Source organism: Dicentrarchus labrax, unplaced genomic scaffold, assembly GCF_905237075.1.
Source record: "Dicentrarchus labrax unplaced genomic scaffold, dlabrax2021, whole genome shotgun sequence".
NCBI lineage: Eukaryota > Metazoa > Chordata > Actinopteri > Moronidae > Dicentrarchus > Dicentrarchus labrax.
Window position 1 is genome coordinate 14,397,392 of NW_026136702.1, and position 21,405 is coordinate 14,418,796.

Consider the following 21,405-nt stretch of genomic DNA (forward strand, 5'->3'; position numbering starts at 1 on the left):
TAAATATTGCTGTTTTCCTACAAAAAAAACCGAAGGACTCTGAAAAGTCATTCAAAATTCACCATGTGCTTTTAGAAAGGTTTTGGTATAATTGAACAAGCCAGTATTTAATAAAAATAAATTCAGCATTCACTATCAGCACTCAGGCTTTCAAACATATTTGAGCGGACTCAGGCAATTTCCCCCTTCCTGCTTTGCCCTGCAGAGAAGGTGACAAAATCTGACATGAAGTTGTGCATACAATGCTCAGAGGAGGTTACAGAGTGGTATAAGCTCTTAAACCCACCACAGCAAAATTTCAGGTCAAGTATTGATTGGACTGACAAGACGAGTGAAGAGGCGAAGTGACATGACAAATTGGTCCTGGACTGGATTCAAAATGAAGACCACCATCCCTACATAAGACCATTTGTAGACAGCAAGGGAGAGGAAAGCAATGGACTACTGTTTTTCCACTTTTTCTAAAACATGTTAAATTAAAAATAGAAAAAAATAGAAAAGAAAGAAACATAGTGTAATAAATCATAAATAAGATTTAAATAAAGTGCAATTTGACAAAAAAAAAAAGCACAGAATAAAAATTATTGAAATAAATGCAGTTCTGAAATAATGTAATTTAACAAGGATTAAGAACCAGGCCTAGTCCTGGTTTTTAGTCATGACCTACAAATTATTAACAGAGACCTAGGAGAGGATCAGGTTGGGCTGGAATGTGGTTAGCAGGTCAGAAACATAATTTAGGAGCTGTCATGCCTGACAGTGACAAAGCTTCTAAAACCACAGCCAAGTTTGCTTGCAGAAAACATACAGTTATAAAGTGAAATATTTCAATATTGCTTGGGGAAATGTGTTTTGGAATGAAGTTCCACAATAAAATAACTGCACAGATTAACAACACATTAAGAACACACATAACAAAACCAGCAGCATAAGTAAAAATAACACATAACAAAACCAGCAGCATAAGTAAAAATAACCACTATAGACTACAAATATAGGCTACAGTACTAATTTTCTCTTCTGTTTTATCACTGGAGGGAAATGTTTTGTAAGAGCTCGCTGCACCTTTAAGATGCATTTCACTTACTCACCCAAACCCAGTTTAAGGCTCTTAAGGAGTTTCATTTGTATTTCAGAAGTATTTCACACAAACTCATCATCATAGAGAAATTATTACGATAGTGAAAGCCATTAGTGAGAGCAATAATGTTGTAACTGTTGGCTCCATACTGTAACCACAGAGAAAGGGCTGTACAGATTGCTGTTACATATTAACAATACATTGAAATGTAGATGTAATGTGAGACAAAAGCAGTAGAGGGCAGCAAAGCACAATTCTCTCAGACACGTTAAAGTCAGTCTGAACATCAGCTTATTGATCATCCACTGAAGATAAATGGATTATAATTGGTTCGAGCACTAAAGTGAGACTGTATAATTGAATTATTTGATTATACGCTCCATAACAGACTGACTGGCTGACCTTCTAAAGCTGGGGCTAACTTAAACAGCAGCCTCCAGAAAGAAGCGGTTTGGCAAAAGTAGTGGCCTGTTATCCCATCTGCAGAGCTGAAGAAGCTTTCAATGAAAATATTATTTCTGCCTCTGACTGTGGGTGGTGGAGCATGTGTGTGTGTGTGTGTGTGTGTGTGTGTGTGTGTGTGTGTGTGTGTGTGTGTAATGTGCGTGTGAGAGAAGTGAGGGAGAATCAAGCAGGTCTCAAAAAGCTCTGTTCTCTCCCATGCCTTAAGGTAAAACTTATAATGATTTCTACAGATCAGAGAGACCTGTGGAGAAGTTGCACAATACAAAAGATCAGTCAGACTAAGCGCTGAGCTGCAGCTCGTCTTCAGGGCTCACACAACCACTGACAGCTCCCAGGGGTGGACAAACACAGCAGGAGGCCTGATCAGTGGAAAGACAGACAGATTGAGTGTCACAGAGAAAATGGGCAGCGATACTGGCTAACATTGTAAATAGGTAATTAGTTCTCATTTGATTGTTATAGTCTGCAGTGAGCGGAATTTACTTTGTCACCTCCTGCCTTTGCATTTCTGCGTCCTGCCAATAAAGCAGCTGCTGACCTCAATGGAGACAAAGAAAGCAACAGTCAGAAAGATGAACTGCAAAATAAATACACGTTTTGTCACCTGTACCCAATACAAATAAACAGGGGCTGGAGAAGTACTCAGATTTTCAATACTATAGTGTAAAAATACTTGGTAAAACTCCTGCATCAAAATATACTCAAAGTACCAAAAGTAAAAGTTCTTGATATGCAGAATATCCCATTTCAGAATCATATATTATATTATTGGAACTACAGATGTTTGATTATGTTGCAGCTGGTAAAGTTGGGGCTTGCAACAGCTTTACTGCTGGGTAACTTTATCTATCATATTTCATCATAATTTATTAGGTGATTCTATTTTGTATTACGTAATATAAAAGTAAAACGGTACCTCAAAATTACTTCAGTACAGTGTTTGAGTATGTTACTGATTTGAAAATAAACTGATTTAGGAAATGACTGTAATGTATGTGTACATGTTTTTTGTGTGTGTGTGTGTGTGTGTGTGTGTGTATGTGTGTGTGTGTTCTTGTCTTCCTCAAACTAAAAAAGCTGCTCCAAGAACAAGTGAAATCAGTTATTATTTTTGTCTTTTACTGTGAGAAAAATATTTTGTTCCGAAGAATATTTTCTGTATAGTTTTATAGATAGAGATTTTTGTTGCCTTGTGATGAGTGGGACAACTGACTCAGCTTCACATACCTTCGAGGTGCCTTTTACATTCACTATAAAAAGTCAAAACACTTGTACTGTAACATGTTTCTACTTGTAGCCTTGATAAAGGTTATTTATTATCCCAATGTGAAGTGGCAATTAGGTCAACTACTTAACTAAAATATTTAAAAAATCTGACGTCTTAAATCAGCACAAACTGTTAAAGCCTGTTTGAAAATGTATTTTACACTACTACAGTCAGTTCCTCGTCACTTGCAATGCACATGCTATAAATATCAACCCTCAAGCACACCATCTCGTATATTCAACCATGTAAACAACACTTGTTGTATGGTTGTAGGTTTTTTCAGAGCGATGTTATGAAATATGCTATAAAAGTGGACTAACAATGCTGTTTTGTGAGAAATGTCTTTCCAAAGTTTATAACCTCTGTCTCCACAATGTCTGGAGTCTCCACCCATCCTATGTGTGCAAGGTTATGACATTCTCAGCCCACACTCTTTCAATCAAGCTCGTAACCCCCCCACACACACACACACACATACACACACACACATACACACACCTCCGCTGTATGTCCTTATGTTGTAATCAGAGGTCCAATTGACACCGGGCTAATGATTGTATTTATGGTTCTCTTTTGATATCTTACCTTATGGGAGATCAGCATCGTGTCATGAGGCATCACCTGTGGGAAGATGCACTGCTGTAATCATCCATTTTTGGAAGGAGTGATATCACATAAAAGAAACTTTTATCAACTGTCTTTTTGTTTGAGTGGTTACATATTTATTTATCAAAGAAAGGACTTGATTCTAGACGATGTATAATAATTAACCACAGTCTGTATGTTTCTTTTTACGCTCTAGCTGCTGCCCTGTTGCAACACTGTTACACATGAAGAATTGATTGGAAAATGTCAGCCACTCGTTTTGACGTGAAATATGATTTCACAAACACAGCCCTATGTTCTTTAACCTGTCTAGATAAGGCTGTGGGTGGACTTTTGACACAGGCATGGATAATGCTAATTAGTCCTCTATAATAACGAGTTCTTCTTTACACAAAGGTGTCGAGAAACTCTCTGCAGACTTTTCCAGTCAGGTGGTGTGTGTGTGTGTGTGTGTGTGTGTGTGTGTGTGTGTGTGTGTGTGTGTGTGTGTGTGTGTGTGTGTGTGTACGTGAGAGGGGATCTAACATCTATTTGTCATGTTTCCTGGTGGTTGCTCACTCATGACTCACAATCTTTTCTCTGCAGATAGATAGATAGATAGATAGATAGATAGATAGATAGATAGATAGATAGATAGATAGATAGATAGATAGATAGAGTTTATATGGGATGATGTGACTATTTCTTGGCTGGGCACTGTTTACACTGGTTGAAGTGGTGCCATTTCTAACTAGTCTAAGATTTTACGTAGAAAACATAGGCAATTGTCATTATGATTCCTCATGTATTAAACCAAACAGTAATCTGTAACAGAACATTAAAATAATCAAGTAAAGTACATGAAGAAAGATAGAATAGCTAGCTAGATAGCTAACTAACTAGATCAATAGATTAGTGAGTCAAATAAAAGTATTATCAGCAAAATGTACTTAAAGGACCAGTGTGTAGGATTGAGTTGCATCTCGTGGTGTAGTTGCAGATTGCATCTCCCTCGTTTCACCCTCCCTTTCCAAGCGGGAGAGAGAAACTATGGTGGCAACAGCATACACGAAAAAGTTAAGTGGGCCTATCTGGAGCTAGTTTTTGGTTTGTTCGTTCTGGGCTACAGTAGAAAAATGGTGGTTCAACATGACGGCCACCAAGGAAGGCTACCCATGGTGCCTGTGGGTAAAAACGACTCATTAAAAAGTGAAGAAAACACAAAGATTTCCTAAATGTTACACACTGGACCTTTAAAGTAGTGTTTGCAGCAAAACATCAGTGTCATATTACTAATGCATTATCATGATGCCGATGTGGCTACTTTAGATACTGTTTGTTATTTTAATCCGTTACAATGCTTCATCATGAAAAGAATATGTTATGTGACATCTTAATTTGTAATCAGATTCATAAGATCATTTCAGACATCTACAAGAAGTCAGAACGACAGTTGCTTTCTCATGGAGACAATGGCTCCCAGCTGTAGTGTGTGTATGTGTGTGTGTGTGTGTGTGTGTGTGTGTGTGTGTGTGTGTGTGTGTGTGTGTGTGTGTGTGTGTGTGTGTGTGTGTGTGTGTGCTGAGGGGAGCCTCTTTTCTCCCACTCAGGTCACATCTAAACAACAGGACAGGGTCAAGACCATACAGATTAAACTATTACCATTATGATGTTAGTGGGACTCGGGGGTGGAATCATGAACAGCAGTTATGAATACCAGGTTTCATAGAAAACAGTTAAAATGACGCGCAGCTGCCAAAGAAGAAAGGAGAGAGAAAAAGAGGGAGGAGGGGGCAGAGAGGTAGGAGATGTGTGATTCTTAGCCTCCTTACATATGTGTGTGTGTGTGTGTGTGTGTGTGTGTGTGTGTGTGTGTGTGTGTGTGTGTGTGTGTGTGTGTATGTGCCTAAGCCATGTGTTCAGTGCGAGTAGGTGTTAGGGGATATTTTGAATGCAGCAGGGGGATTCAGGCATGAGAGAGGCCTTCGTCATATAATAGGATAATGTTTTATCTCATCGGAAGAAAGGGGGACAGAGTAAGGGGAAGGCGGGGAGGGGGGTAATGAGAAGGGGAAGAGAAAGGCTGATTATTTTCATAGAGCAGATCTGGCATGGTTGTCCACCCGCAAAACATTGCAACCTGTTTTACATGTATAGTACTCATGTACACACACACACACACACACACACACATACATACACACATTGTGTACACAGGGTAGTATCTGGTCAGACAGGTTAGTACAAGTAATAGGAACTTCTTTTCATTATATAATGTCTATTCACATAGAGAATTACGTGCTTATCATTCAGCTACAAGAGGCTGCATGTCTGTCAGTGTGTGTGTACGCTGCCAGTACACTTCTCCCCATAGTTTTAAAGCTTTTATTTTTAATTATTTTTTTTTTTTTAATTTTTGCTTGTTTAACTGTCCTCATTGGATTAAACATTGGCCACACAGTACAGCGTCTCACGGGACAAAATGGTAGTATACTGCAGTGTGTGAGTGTGTGCATCTGCCCCTTCTTCCGTACATACTCCTCCAGGCCAGAGCTGAAAAAAAAAACAATGTGAACTTAGTCAATTGGCATTGTTAAGGAAGCATTTTAAAAGGGATGAGGTTTATGTAATAGGAATTTTAGTCACATCCCTTTAAACGAATGTGTACTTGTGAGCCCAGGTTGTATGCGTTTAACCACAGGGCAAATATTCTATATTAATCTTATGTTGTTGTATTTAAGAAACACACTGACACACTCAGAAAGAAAATATGTAACTAAGGTCACAAAAGATCAATAGAAGAGCATCTATAAAGGTGGCGATATATTTTACAGTTAGAATACGATACAATTTCCTAAATGACTCATTTATATAGTACTGTACTCAATCATGAGAGGTTTTTTACATTTCTTTTTTAAAAATCAGAATTGAGGAGTGACTGCAAAGTGAAGCAGAAAAGCTGTTATATATGACTGGATCCGTACATAATTGAAAACTATATACAGTAGGCAGGTAGGGGTGAGGAACATACATATATAAGGTTCACAGGTAACTAATAATAATAAAATGTAAATTATGATAATGATAATTACCACTATGACGTTATCATAGCTTGTAGTCAGTACAGATAACTCTATAGACACGTAGCAGAAGAACTATCTGTATTTGATGCCATTAAATGGTTAAACTTCAAGTGTGATCAACGTGAAAGAAAAGTAAATGCTTCAGATGTAAGACCCCTCTTCAGCACGAGTTTGACCTTTTGACTGAAACGTTTACTTTTCTTTTACCTTTCTGGGCCTTTGGATTCACCAACAGAAACAGTTTCACATTGCTTATCATGGGGCTTACACACAGATAAACACATTAACTCCTATGCGGCGGTTAAGTTTCTAACCCCTGTAACCTGCACGTGTTTAAACTGTGGGACAAAACTGGAGGAAACCTGTACAGAAACTGGCAAAACATGGCAAAAATCTGACATGAGTCCTTAAAGGATGTCAGATTGTCATTTCTGTGACAGACTTGTTTCCTTCGGGATGATAATAAAGTTGAAAATGATTTAAGTCCCTGTTACATCAGTGCTCAAATCAAAGCACAAACTTGACAGACCAGCTTGAGTTAGTAAAGCAAATATAAAAAGAACTCACAAAATGTAGATTTCACATTAAGTGCAAATCAGTTAGAGCTGTACCAGAGCTGAGTCCTTGCTGCAGTGGTTCTGGTCTGACGTGTGGCCCTTTACTACATTTTGTCCACCTTTCTCTGCCCCTTTCCTATGTATTATGTATCCTATTGAGCTGTCCTGTCAAATAAAGCCAAAAAATCCCCCAAAAATATTTTAAACACCTATATATTTATTGATAAATGTCCCCAAGTTTTAAATTCCTTGTATTTTTGTATACCAAAATGTCATTACTTTCTACTTCCTTGAAAACAATGGATCATTTCTGCTGAGAATTAAAAACTCCCAGCAATAAAACCATCACATCACCATCCTGACCCTCCACCTCTCCCAAGACATAAAACTACCTCAGTTTTCCCACTGATATCTCTCCGGTGTGCAATTGTGAATAATGCCTGATTCATGTGAGTAATATGTTTCAAGAGAAATCCGTCAAATTATAAATGTGAGATAGTCTCAACAGTACTGTCTCCTTGGGACTTTAAATCTTGGAGTAAAAAAAACAACAACTTAACAATGACACTATTGTGTTAAGTGTATGCACTGTGAGTTCTTGTTATGACAAGAAGGTTTACCCATGAAGATTTACATTGAAGCAGAACAAATTGATTCCTTAAACTGAAACAATAACACTAGACAGCCCAATCAGATGCTTAAGACCCAGGTTTAAGTCATCAGTATCATACTGAGTGACAAGTCTACTGCATATAATTTCCCTCAGTCAACAGAAAGTCTTTTTGACCCTCACACCCTCCAATTTATAAATGTTTGATGCTTTACACGTTGCAATATCTGATGCCATGTTACTGATTAATCAGATGAGGAGATGAAATGGGTATAATGTTGCATTTTGGGGCGGGGGAACACTTTCAGGAAAGGTCAATTTGACTATTTAACACTTTTAAATCAAGACAGCTTTTTTAGAGACAAATTACTATGTGCATGGATCTCCAAAGAAGCATAATTGATGGTTTCAAGACAAATCCTGCTTTTATATTTAATCCTGAACTGTGGTTTTCGATTTGTTGTTGCTATGTTGTAGAGTTAGGGTACTTAAACCCCAGAAACCAGAACATTAAGAAAGTGATTTATAAAATATATTTGAAAAAACAACTGAACTATGTCATAAAGAAACAAGGAACCTTGCGTATGTTGTAATACAACTTTTCCAATGCATATGTTGCTTGTTTAAATTATCACAGGAGCCAAATCTTCCAAAAAACAGGGTTCATTACCCCCAAAAAGCCTCTGATCAAAAAGAATTGTTACATTTTGAGGGTTACATTTCAGTCTAGATTTGGAATTTTAAAATTGAGCAAAGGCCTCACATAACCACGGGCGGAAGTTGTTGAAGCAAATCCAGCTGACAATTTTGTAGGCCTGAACCTATGAGCTTCCAGTTCATAAGATAGTATGACTAACTGACAGCAACCACATGTGCTTCATCACCTCTAATCTATGAAACCATAAACCATGTGAGAAGACAAGAGGAAACTATTAGCTGTTTGGTCAGGGAGGCGTTCAGTACAGTCCGATAGTCTAGGAGTTAACAGAGAGCAAACAGCTTTGATTAAGTGTATATACATGGACGATATATATAGCCTGCAGGCCCTTTTCTCTTTTCACAAATCACGATAAGAACTCACAAAAAGGCTTACATTTCCACCCTTAAAGTGTGAAAGCAAAAGGGTTTTGTTGAATCCTCTGAAGGCCCATTAATGGTGACACCCTTGAATGTTTAGCAGGTGCAAAGATGTTTGCCTGATAGGGAGAGAAGCCTAATGATTTTGTCCTTTGAACTCATTTTACATGCAGAGGAACCTACCCAAGGGATAATTACACTGTAGCTTAGGGTGGCTCAAGGCTGAAGACTTCTGCAAGAGTTGGACTAAATGGTTCAGTTATTACCAGAATCTGTTTTCTGATTAGTGCTTTACCAGGAACTGTGTTGATCAGAGACTATTAGGTTGCTTTATTATTTGAAGGATTTGTCATATTTTTCTTATCAGTCACTGCAGAGTGATGGTAAAACTCCTTGACAGCTGATACACCGTTGTTATGCTGTTAGGCAGTGACAAAGAATTTGAAACTAAATTACTAAAACAACTTGTGATTATGAATAAATCAGGACTTAACCCTTTAGAGCAGCAGCTGAAACTACTTAGGAATATTTTGCTGGCTGGGTCAGTATTTAATTTCAAAATGAAAAATTATGATGAATGATGAATCACTACAGCCATAAAAAAAAACTGCTTTGCTAAGAGTGTATTTCAGCTAAAGCACAGCCAGCTCACATTTCTGAGCTACTGTACGTCAACCCAGGGCAAAAATTAACTGTGGGCCACTTCTTATAACCTGACATTCATACTGAATTGTAATTGTTCAATCTGACATTGTTTTAATGTTTGAGAAGGGTTGTTTTTCTGTCCTCTGATCAGTGGTGAAATGTGGTAATGTGCGAGGTCCGGAGCTAGGATACATTCCTCCCACTCTCTGTATGTTGTGTGTGGTATGTATCCTATTGCTTTTAAGTGCCCATCAGGTACTGAGAACATGGAAGACTACACAAGCCAGCTTCATTTTAGATTGCCTAGACTGAGCCCCACAAACTAAGAAAGACTCCAATGCTGGAATACAACCAGCCAGTAAATTTGTGGTAATGGCAACACAAATATAGTCGGAAATATGAACCATGTAAGCATAATATCAACTGAAATAGAAAAAATTCTCCTTAACCTACAGTTTTCTCCTTTTGTTTCCCCTTTAATGTTTCCCACCCTGTGTGACTGTCTCATATATATAATGTTTTACACTGAGTAAAATATTTAAGCCTAAGACTGAAAATTCATCCTGACATATTTGGTATCCATAAACACTTTGGGGTTTCCACTAGAGTTTAAAGTTTGAAGTCAAGTGGGTTAGAAATCACACACAGCATCAGTTTATAATGACTGGTCCAACGGCTGGCTGCTACTTGTTAAGAGGTTACAGTAAAACTAGGTTCTGACACTGGGGCAATCTAAAAGAAAGGATTATGATTAGGTACAAATTCTGGAGCCACCATAAGGCCTGTATCTTTTTATTATATATTTGGTTTAGTGGTGCACACTGGCAACAATTGTGCAATTAATCAAATCTCAAACTAAGTGATCCTGGGGCCTCTGTGGTACCTGGGGAACTGGTACCAGTAGCCCAATTTAATAATAATTCATCTTTTATTGAAGCTAAATGGGCTGCATTTATGAAGTGCTTTTATCCAAAGTGCTTCACTATTTGCCTCTAATTCACACACATACAGATGGTAGCGTGCAAGGCGCTGGGCTGACCATCAGGAGCAATTTTGGGGTTCAGTGTCGTGCGTAAGGACACTTCAACATATGGCCAACTGCCCACCCAGCAAATACAGCGGACAAACCGCTCTACCCACAGAGAGTGGTTCAGATGGTTTTCAGGGTGCCGGGTAAAGCTGCTGTGAGGAAGCTACAAAGATATTTGATTTCTAAACCTCTAAAAAATGTTAAACTACTGAGCAGTTCACCTGAGGCAACATTTTTAAAAATGAACGTAGCGTCTCAGAATAAAATCCTCCTCGATTCCTGATATTATCTTTAACTTTGTGATAGCATGTCAGCTGTTCTGGTATCTCTTCAATCTCTGATAACAACATGTTCTATTCTGAGAATATTGGGAAGGGTTGACTTTGGAGGGAGTTGCATATGTGTGTGTGTGTGTGTGTGTGTGTGTGTGTGTGTGTCTATCCGGGCTCCCCGTGGTCCTTCTATTGGTCTTCTGAGTGGGTGGTCCGTTCCAAGAGAGGAGCACTGGAAACATTATACCTACACACACACACACACACACACACACACACACACACACACACAAAGCGAAACTGGGAATCACACAAATGCAGCACAGCAGAGGGTGGAGCAGGCAGGAGCCTTCTTCCAGATGTGTGACATTAATTTAGTTGATCCACAACATGAATCGGTAGCTCCCACTCACTCATCACCACAGTGTGTGTGTGTGTGTGTGTGTGTGTGTGTGTGTGTGTGTGTGTGTGTGTGTGTGTGTGTGTGTGTGTGTGTGTGAAACATCCTAACTTTTTAATATTCACACACTCAGATATACACCTGCGAGTCTACATTTTCACATACTCTGTATACTTTGGAAGACTTGGCAGGAGAAAGAATCCAGATAAGAAAAGAAAGAAAGTTGAAATTAAAAGTTCTCCTCTCGAGTTTTAGGTGGAGGAGAAGACGGAGCAGAGAGGACTACAGGGAGACGAGGTGGATGATTAAAGAAGGGGAAAAGATGAGGAGCGGAGCAGGTTATGAGAACAGTCTCCACTCTGACCCATGGAGCAGCGCCCCTGGACTTTCATACAATACTTTCCACCGGGGAGGAGAGGGGGATACGGTGCATGGAAAGACAAAGAGAGTGAGTGAGAGAGAGAGAGAAAATGAAATTAAATAAGAAGAGCGGAGGAGGAGAATGAGAGGAGATGTAGGAGGACGGAAGTGGTTGATTGAGTCCCCCCAGAGATTCTTTTGTTTAGATTGTTCTGCATTTCACTTCTTTCACTCTCTCCCCTCCACCTCCCTCTTTTCTGACATCTGAGGTAGATTACAACAGAGACCCCGGGTCACATTTATGACTTAAATCAAGAACATATGGTGTGTGTGTGTGTGAGTCCAAGTGTTTGTACGTCCATTTCAATGCAGTGGGATTCCCCTCTGGTCCCCGAGTGGTGGTCAAATTTATTTTCTTGTCCATTGTCTCTCGCTGGGACATCAAAGGACTATTGTTTGTTGATCAGCAAGGGTGCTGCAGGTTACTTGTAGGTCCCTGACGAGAGTGCTTCGCCTCTCCTCCACATCTTCCCTTCTTATCTCCTCTTGCTGAAACTGAACTTTTAAGTACATCGGATCTCGGCAGGATCAGCACTTCCACAGAATCTATGTTTGGATTTTGAAAGATTAAGTGTGGTTTTGCCTCATTTGTTTCATGTGGGTCTTGACGAGGCTTGTTTTAATGTCCCACAGACACCACACTCTATCTGCAGACCACGGCTAACTAAAAAATTGCTTTAATATAAACCTCACAGACAAATGGACCGCATACATATGATTTAGTCATTGTTAGCAGGTAAAAGGAGAAAGATCTTCCCATTAATTTCAGCACAAGAGCACATCTGTAAAAGTGTCAGTTGACTTTATTAGGATCAGCTTCACTCAGTTGAAGAAAAACAACTTTTGTCTTTGGAACGTTTACCTAGGAAGAAAACAAATCTACAAAATAAGTTGTTGGAAGGACAATATATAAAACAATGGCATCAAAATATCTTTGACAAGAAAACAAAACCAAAGAAAAAACAAAAAGGCTCAAATATTTTTGGATGCAGGGCATTTTCCTCTTTTTGCCCTTTTGTTTACAAAATAATAACAAAAGAGGAAAAAAAAAATTCATAGTTATTTACAGTGCATATATTTACATTAAGGCATTTTTGCTGGGGAGAAAGACGGTTGATCTGATACAACCCCCACTTCTACACAATCAAATAAATAGTCAGATTTACCATGATACATTACAGTGCTATATTATCTTTATGCTACCTGCAGTGAATGAACAAATACAGTTATAGGCGCAGGCTAAATCACACCATCAACATGGACATTCAAGTGTATATTAAAGGGCAGGTTGCCATTTTTTCTGTCTCTGTCTTATAACAACACTCTTATGTCCATATGAACATTAAAATAGTTTTTGGTTTTCCTCTTGTCCATACGGTCTGTGATAAGGGAATTCAATGCAAGTTACCGGGGACAATATCCGTATATATTGTCTTTTAAGAGGACATTTTGCCCTGATAACACTAACTTTGAAATATGTCCATAACAAGTTATCTCCAGCTGAACTTCACAGTGCATTTTTTATTTCATTGTTGATTTTGTGTCCTATCACTTGCACTGAACATGTTTTCAGCAGGGATCTCTTTATGGCCAGTATGGACGAGAGGAACACTTGCAGCAGCCAATAATTTTGGACTGTACATATGGGTGTGTGAGTATTGTTTTAAGAAAGATATGAAGATTGATAAAATGCGAATCTGTCCTTTAACAAAACATGCATCCGTGTTTGCTTGACTGACAGAGCCGAGTGGCATGTTAGTTGTGTACAGAGTGAGTACCCTCAGAGAAAGGACTGTCATTTTAATTAAAACGTTCCAGGATGTCTGTGAAGTGGCCTGAGCCGAGCTGCTAAATTACAATGATTGATGGGTTATACTTGTAATTTAAAACAAATTTGCTTTTTTTTTTCCCAAGCTGAGTCTAAAGATCCAATAGATTAAGAAATAAAAACAGCACCATGTGTATTTAAAAGGACTGTCCACATTGATCACAGCTCTGCTACCACTGAACAAACACACAGAAACCAGAGAAGGAGGCACTTAATAAGGTGCTGATGATGATGACACTTTGGTTAAAACATTTGAAAAAAGTAAAACGCTGGATGAGAAAAGATGTACAGTAATTGTATTTTGTATATTTGACGCTTCATTCAAGGTCGTGCATCAAATACAGTCAAATTCTGCTTTAACTGAGTGAATTCTAGGACGTATCTAAGGGTTCTGCTTACATTTCTCTGGTTGGAGATCCATCGAAAGACAACATGAATAATACATCGCCTAATTGCTGCTCTTTAGCAACCATCCACCTCCCTCCGTTTCTCAGTCGTCTTCAGATCTCCCTTCTCTAAAATCAAAAATCATTCTATCTCTATCTATCTCCACCCCTCCCTCATTTTTTCCTGCACTATCTTCCCTCTCTCCAGAGTATAAATGCCTTCAATTTTTAATATCTGAACAGCAATGATTTGTGTGGCGTTCACAGAGATTCAGTCCAGTAGTGATAGTGATCGTTCCAGTGGTGAATGAGATGCATGGGCCCAAAAAAGGCTCAGACTTAGATTACCGATTCTAGTGCAAACCGAAGGATTTGGTAAAAAAAAAAAATTAAATCTGGATTTTCCAGTTATATAAACAAACTAACAAACCAAGGAGTAAACAAAGATTTGGCTTGACTAGTTTTGCAAACAAAAGCTTCTCCTTTATAAAATAAAACAAGTATGAAGTCAGGTCTATGTTAGAACAGAGACAAAAGATGTACAAGTTTTGAGTGGTAAGTGCTTTCTTTCCAGTCACACACTTTCCAGTTCAAATGGACTGGAAACACATTTTGGAGCTACCATTTTCTTTTTGTCATTATTTTTCTGCATTGTATTTGTCCACAGAAATCTCTACCAAGTATATTTGGAGGTTAAGGGACCAGAAACTTCCTCTGGCCATTATCTTTCTATACAACCTCCAAACTGTCCCACTCTGGGTTAAGAGCAACACATGTGTTAGGCTATCATACCGTTTTAGCACATGATATCAGCACCAAGAGGAGCTGTGGTGTCAGTGAACGTCGCTCTGCATCAGCCAGCTTGTAACAATGTAGTTGTGGGAGATGGAGAGAGTGCTTTATGTGTGCCAAGATAGTGCTTGTGTATGTGTATGTGTAGTGTGTATATGTATGTGTCTGTGTGTGTGTGTGTGTGTGTGTGTGTGTGTGTGTGTGTGTGTGTGTGAGTAAAATGCTGCTAGTTCTGGTGTCTCTTCATGTGCAGGGCAAGGTGGTCGGATCGGGAAAAGGAGCGCGAGCAGACGGCGCACTGGAAGGGTTTGGCGCCCGTGTGCTTCCGGTAATGACGCGTCAGCTCATCCGAACGAGCGAAACGCCAGTCGCAGCTGTCCCACGTACACTTGTACGGTTTCTCACCTGCAGGGCGGGAGAAAAGGAGAAAAGTCTGAATGAGTGTAGCTCTGAAAAGCTGAGCAAACTGCAGAAATGAGCAGCATTCCTTGCTCGATCACATGATCTTAGACAGAGCATAGACGTGTCAAAATGTGATGTAAGTACTCATTTACTGATTATCCTGATTATTATTATAACTGACTCCCTCAGTTACATGATTCAGTTGGGTGGAGGATCTGAGAAAACAGGTTTTACTGAGAAGTCCTGTTGTCCAACAGCACAGTCATAGCGTTGTCAATGGCATTCATCAAGCACCCAAACACTAACACTGCACAAGTTTCCCACGGGTGACTCGTCTGTATTGTCTGCCTTTGCCTCTGTGCATTTTTCTTTGATGGATATAGTTTGTTTCTGTCACTCTGCCATTACAGTGATCTTTCAACTGCAGCCGAAGGCACTTTGTTAAAACTAGCATGACCTGTCTCCTTCACCTCAGCTCTGTGTTAGCCGCACAATCCAACGCCTACAATCCCAAAGGGGGGGGGCTTAAAGGGTTTGTTCACCTAAATTACAAAGAACTAGTGGTATCCATCCATGTAGAGCTGGGTGCTGGATATTCAGCTGGGAGACCCAACAATTCCACTAAATCCTACACACTGGTCCTTTAACATCTATTTACATATTTATAATGTTAAAAAACATGGTGAGAAATATGTAAACTATCTGTAGTAGTACACAGACCTCTCTATGTACTGTTTCAATTTGAAGGACTTGTATGGAAGAATTGAGTAAATCTCTATGTACTGAATTACATTACATCCTTTATTAAACTGGGCTGGAAGATGAAATCTCAGAGATTTCAGACATATCTCAAAACCCGGACAAATACAAACTATCTGCATGCAGGATACCACTAGAGGTAAGTAAAAACAATATGTATAGTTTTCATTTGTGTGAACCCACCCTTTAAAACAGGCAAAGCAAGCTCTGCAGCGTTGCTAAAACAACAGCCACAGTTAACCTGTTGAGAATTAACCAGCGCATCACTAAGCTTAGAGGCACACACCTAAAACTGAACACAACTACACAGGAAAGACATTGAAAAGACACCAAGAAAGAAAGAAAAAAAAAAAAGTGAACTGGGAGGAGTGTTCCCTTTTCACAATACACTCACACACACATACACACGCGCAAACAATCAGGGTAATGGATGTTGATGGAGATTAGAGTGGGAACTCCCACAGGGACCCAAACGCATTAGGAATCATCTCATACAGATTACTGACAGGTGTGTGTGGACGTATGTGTGTGTGTGTGTATGAGTGTGTAAGTGTGCATTCAAGCAGCTGAATAAGAGAAGTAGAATGAGTAACGGACAAAGATAGAAATAACAGTGTGGGGGGGGCGGTGCTGAAGGTGGGAGGATGGCATAAAGCAGAGAAGGCGGTGATTAGATGAATGAAAGCGACAGAAAAAAAGGGGAGAAAATAACTAAGCGTGACTGACAAAAGCAGAGAGGATATGGAAGATGGAGCTACATCCCTCTTTACGTGTCGTGTTCTCATCTTGTGGTCTGTAATAACTGCAATAACCACAATCAGCCTGCAGCATGAACGACGCCAGGTCTAATTGTCGTGTCATGTTCCCAATACTGAAATGCAAGGCACGCACACCCACAAGGATGTTCTGAACAAGTAGTTCAGACTCATGAGTGGAACAGACACTGGATCGCAAAGTGCCAAGAAAAAAGTTTTGTTTGTGTGTATCCAGATGAGTGTGGAATGCGTAGATATCAACAAAAGCTTTGTTTTCTTAGCTGGGGTAAGGTGGGGCCCAACACCTTAGTGCTTGTTTGTTGACTCTGCTCACGCAAAACTAACAGTTCAAATCAGAATGTGAAAGAAGGAGACAGACTGAAAGAGAGATGAAAAGGAAAGGGAAATGGACGCTGACATGCACAAAGATTATCTAAGATAACTGCATATCTGACAGAGAGATCTTGAATATATTTATAGAGGCAAATAACCCCAACAAGTCTTAAAAAAAGCATATTAAAGCAATTAAATGTTGACGTCTGAACAGGCACTGGGATCCTAAGAGAGATGGCACCAAACGTCTAATGCTGACCACATAGTATGAGAGTCACCCCCTGGCAGAAGTGTGTCACTTCCACCTGTTTTGATGGAATAGTATATTGGGCAGAGGATGGGAATGGGGTAGGATACATTTACACACACATGCCAGGAACACAACACTCTGCCTAGCAACATGGTGCCAGTGTAGATACCGAAATAAGAGTCGCGTGGGCAGCGTACTTTTTTTTTTTTGACGGGTACTGTTTAAAAAAGCTGCATTAATTAGAGGAATGTCTTACCCGTGTGAGTCCTGAGGTGGGCTTTCAGATGGGACGACTTGGTGTAGACCTTCTTGCAGCCTGACGACAGACAGGGAGAAAAACACAAACAGAAGGCTTAATCCAAATAATTCATGTGTCAGATATGCATTTAACCAGTGAACTGAGCTGTGGTATGCTAGAAATGTGAACTAATGAAGAACAGAAGCTGTTCGGAATGAGATACAGTAAATGTTTGTTTTTTGTTACTCTTATTTTCACAAAGTACATGTGACTGTGTTAAAAAAAAGTGGCCTATACATTCTGATTTGGTATTAAAACTGTTTAAATTTGGTGTATTTACATAGAAATCCATTCAACTGCATGTTACTGATCACACAGAATACTGATTTGTTGAATATACACCTGTTTGTTTGACATCAGAGTCAAGATATTTTAAGTTCAGGATTACAAAACCTGTGTTATTATGTTACACAACATTTGTAGATTACAATGTCAAAAGGTCATTAGGATTTTGAATGATTTAGGAAGATATTCTTCATATTTATTATGACTTTAAATAAGGAAACGCTAAAATTTCACATGCTGCAAAAATGAAACAGCGAGCAGCTGCAGCAGTGTGACTAATATACACATGGGTAAAGTGTGGATCTGTCCTTGTGTGGATATCTGACTTTACAGAAGTTAGACATGTGCTAACATGCTGCAGGAGGCTCTGCTTAAGCCTATTTTACACGCTGCCACAGGCTAGTTGACATTACATGTCCTACAAGTAGCTGCACATCGTGTGTGACTGTATGCAAATGTATGTGGGGATAAAAGATCAAATGACTTAAGGAAAACATCAATCTAATTAACACAAAAACACACACACACACACACACACACACACACACACACACACACACAGGTTCATTCCGCAATCATACCAGCGACACTTTTAAAGCCACAACAATGTGTGAGAGCTCTGGGCTGAGACTGCCTCAGCTGTTTGGGGTGTGATAATAAATGCAAAGTAGTTTTTAAACCAGATAATTAAAAAGGTAGTGACTGATGGTCTCCATTACCAAAATATTTTAATTCCTCTTGTGTTCTGGTGCGGCTGCAGTACATATTGTGACTTACAGGCCTGGGAAAGTCATTCAAAACACAACATATAATTTGCAAAAAAAATTCACAGGCGTCTTAAAATAAAGCTGTTTTTCTTAAATTTGACCTTTGTGAGTGATCACATATTCACCTGACCACAGCAGAGTGTAAAAATAAACACACACAGTGACAAGAATCAGAATGCATATACAGTGGCAGACTTGTATTCTTCTTACCTAGGTAATCACAGTGGTGGATCCGTCGTTTCTCCAAGTCCGGGTTGTTCCTCCGGTTGTAGCGGGCAGGCACAGTGGTCTGAGCTGGGGTTGGGGTCGCTGCAGGGGTTTGGGGAAGGCCTGTGGCTTGGCCTGGGACTGGCGTGGGACCTGTGGTGAGGGGCAAGGCTAAGCCGCCCGGTCCTGGGCCGGGGCCGAGCCCTGGGGTGCTACCCGCCAGCTTTGAGGCGATAGTGGCTGCATATGAGGGAGGAGGGGACATGGCGTGGAGCAGCTCCTTCTGCCTGTCAGGGCTGCCGGGCTCCGAGCTCGGCGGAGAGGGCGGCAGGTAGGGCACCTGCTGCTGGAGGAAATGAGGGTGCGCCTGAGCGTGAGGATGTGTGTATGCCCCGCCACCCAGGCCACAGTAGGCAGGCTTGACAGTCTGCTCTTGTTGAGATGCAGAAGAAGCTATCGGCAAATCGTGGAAAGGCGCGTGGATTGTGGAAGTGGAAGTGTGTTGTATCTGCTGCTGCTGCTGCTGCTGCTGCTGATGATGATGATGATGAGGGTGATGATGATGCTGCGACTCCATACCATTGCCATGGTGATGGTCCAAGCCAGAGTTTAGTAGCTGAAACAGTGACCCGCCGTCGTCATGGTGGTGGAGGGCATGCTGCTCAAACTGTGATGACATTTCCTGTTTGACAAACACTTCTGGCACTGACTCGCCACCGCGGCTGCTTCCCGACTGGTTGAAAACACTGGTGAAATCTGGTAACCCTGTTAACGTCATGTTTATGGCTGAGGTTTCCATGGCAACACTGCCAGGGCCGTGCCCAGATGTGCCACAGCTACTTGTGGGAGTAGTGTTGGGGCAGTGCAGCTGTAGGTTGGGGGAGAAACACGGGGAGGCAGATTCTGTTTTTACTTGGGTAAGACCTGCGTGGTTCTGGTGCTGAGGGGGCCGCACCTGCTGACACAAGCCCATCCTCAGGTAGGCGGCGTCGGGGAGGTAAAGATTCATGTTGAGGGTGTAGGGAGCCCCAGTGTGATCGTCAGTGAAGAAGTGCTCCACCACAGACGCTCCGTCTCGCTGTGACTTCTGCTGTCCGTCTGCAGGAAGTGGAAGGGGAAGAGACTGAGGGGAGAGGTACCTGTCCATCTCACACTTTGCCTGTTGGTAAAAAGAAACACACACACAAAAAGTCTGGTTTAGAAACATTAAATTACATGGTCTCAAATTTAACTGTGGTTAATTGAAAATGTGTTCAGTTGTGACTTCAGCAAGTGCTTCTCATGAGCCACCATGAAACTATTTTGAGGCGCTATTTTGAGAAGACAAAGGTTTGATAGGACAGTCACCGCTGAAACATTTATCAAGTAGTCATCAATAGGCGGTTGCCACATTCCCTCTCTGCCTGCAAGGCTGAACTCAAAAACCCAGCAGCCGAGGGGCCAACAGTTGAGGATCAGGCCATGTTCTGCTGCAAATAAAGAATCAGATTAAGTATTTCTTATATAAAACATTAGGGATTTCCGCAGGCATTGACAACAGACTAAAGAAGCAGCCTACCACTGATCAAACTGGCATCCCTGGTTAACAACTTTACGTCAAACTAAGCCTTGCTCCTATTCTGCTTCTCATAGTCTAATTCCTGTGAATCTGAAAAATCTAACTGGTATAAAAGTTACAGAAGCCCTGCAGCACAGGATGAAACAGCAACATGAAAGGGAATGGGGAAACACCCATGCCTCCCTGTCCGCTGCAGCAGCAGCAGCAGCAGTAGTCTGGGGATGGGCTGCTATTTCTAGGCTCCTGATCCTACCAGCTGTTATATACAACTCTCTCCTCTGGTGCACAAGTTTCCTGCTGACTGGTTGGGGGGGGCAGAGTTGCCGGGACCTTTCTGTCCGAAAGCTGGAGTCAGTTGTTGTCAGCGTGGTATGATGTTGAGAGGGGGACGCCAAGAAGGGACCGACAACTGGTGGCCAACTGGCTGGCATAGAAAACATGCGGTGAATGCGTTTGCAGGCGGAGCAGCTCGGTTATCACGTCCAGCTGACCGCAGCCTGCTCGCTTATTTGTGCAAATAGTGCAAAACAAAGTGATGGTTAACATCACGCAGCGAGGCCGATTGAAATTTGGAGGCCAGCAATAAAAAACAACAACAACAACAAAAAAAACAACAACAACCACAACCTGGATCTACAACCAATCTGCCACGCCCATTCAATGAAATACATCACTAATGTGTTAAAGCGGTTTACCTGAGTGTAGTCGTTCTGTCCAGCCTTGTCTGTGATCTTGCAATCCAAGCCGAACAACGCCGAGTCCTCCAGAGGGAATCCAGCGGGCAGGGTCGCCTTCTGCAGCGGATAGAAGGGATCCTCCTGCCCGCCGCCGCTCATCGTGAGTGTCGCGGCCATGAAGCTCCGACGCAGCACCGCAAACGATCGCTCGTCCTGTTATGCAAAATGAGGGAGGATGGATGCTACCGCGCACTGGGAAAGAAAGGAGTGGAGCCGACGAGGTGTAGTGCGTGTGGTAGGGGTTATTAATGTGCGCCCGTCTGCTACATCTCCTTCCACTTGTTTCATCCCTCCACCGGCCCACGGACAGTTTTCTATCTCCCGTGTAGGGCGGAGCAGCTCAGAGTAAATACAGCGCATGCACCGCCCACCAAACCTTTAAAAAGGCTTTGATCATTCATTCACTGGCCACCGCCCTACGCTCTATCTGAATGCACGAACAACACTGTCGTAAAGTGCACAGGCATCAATAGACAGGCAGTGAAGGTTAAAGTCACGTACCAACCTCACGCAGCATTTTTAAAGCTTATTTGAAAATGGATAAATATGGGATGGG

At 41.0% G+C, this 21,405-nt stretch overlaps 1 protein-coding gene across 1 annotated transcript; it reads right to left on the bottom strand.

The window, feature by feature from the left end:
* Positions 1–12,273: 12,273 nt before the first annotated feature.
* klf5a (Kruppel-like factor 5a) lies at positions 12,274–21,191 on the bottom strand. Its single transcript, XM_051427752.1, has 4 exons — positions 20,808–21,191; positions 18,558–19,713; positions 17,254–17,313; positions 12,274–14,903 (listed from the first exon to the last, which is right to left on the bottom strand). Exons 1-4 carry the CDS (start codon positions 20,964–20,966, stop codon positions 14,725–14,727), a joined length of 1,554 nt encoding a protein of 517 aa, XP_051283712.1. The 5' UTR covers positions 20,967–21,191; the 3' UTR covers positions 12,274–14,724.
* Positions 21,192–21,405: the final 214 nt, after the last annotated feature.

Bases quoted from the DNA above. Each gene is read 5' to 3' on its own strand.
- klf5a (XM_051427752.1), bottom strand. From the start codon at position 20,966: ATGGCCGCGACACTCACGATGAGCGGCGGCGGGCAGGAGGATCCCTTC. The intron at 19,714-20,807 runs GTAAACCGCTTT...TTTTACCAACAG, and splicing joins GACAGAACGACTACACTCAG to GCAAAGTGTGAGATGGACAG. The intron at 17,314-18,557 runs GTAAGAAGAATA...GTCTGTCGTCAG, and splicing joins CCACCACTGTGATTACCTAG to GCTGCAAGAAGGTCTACACC.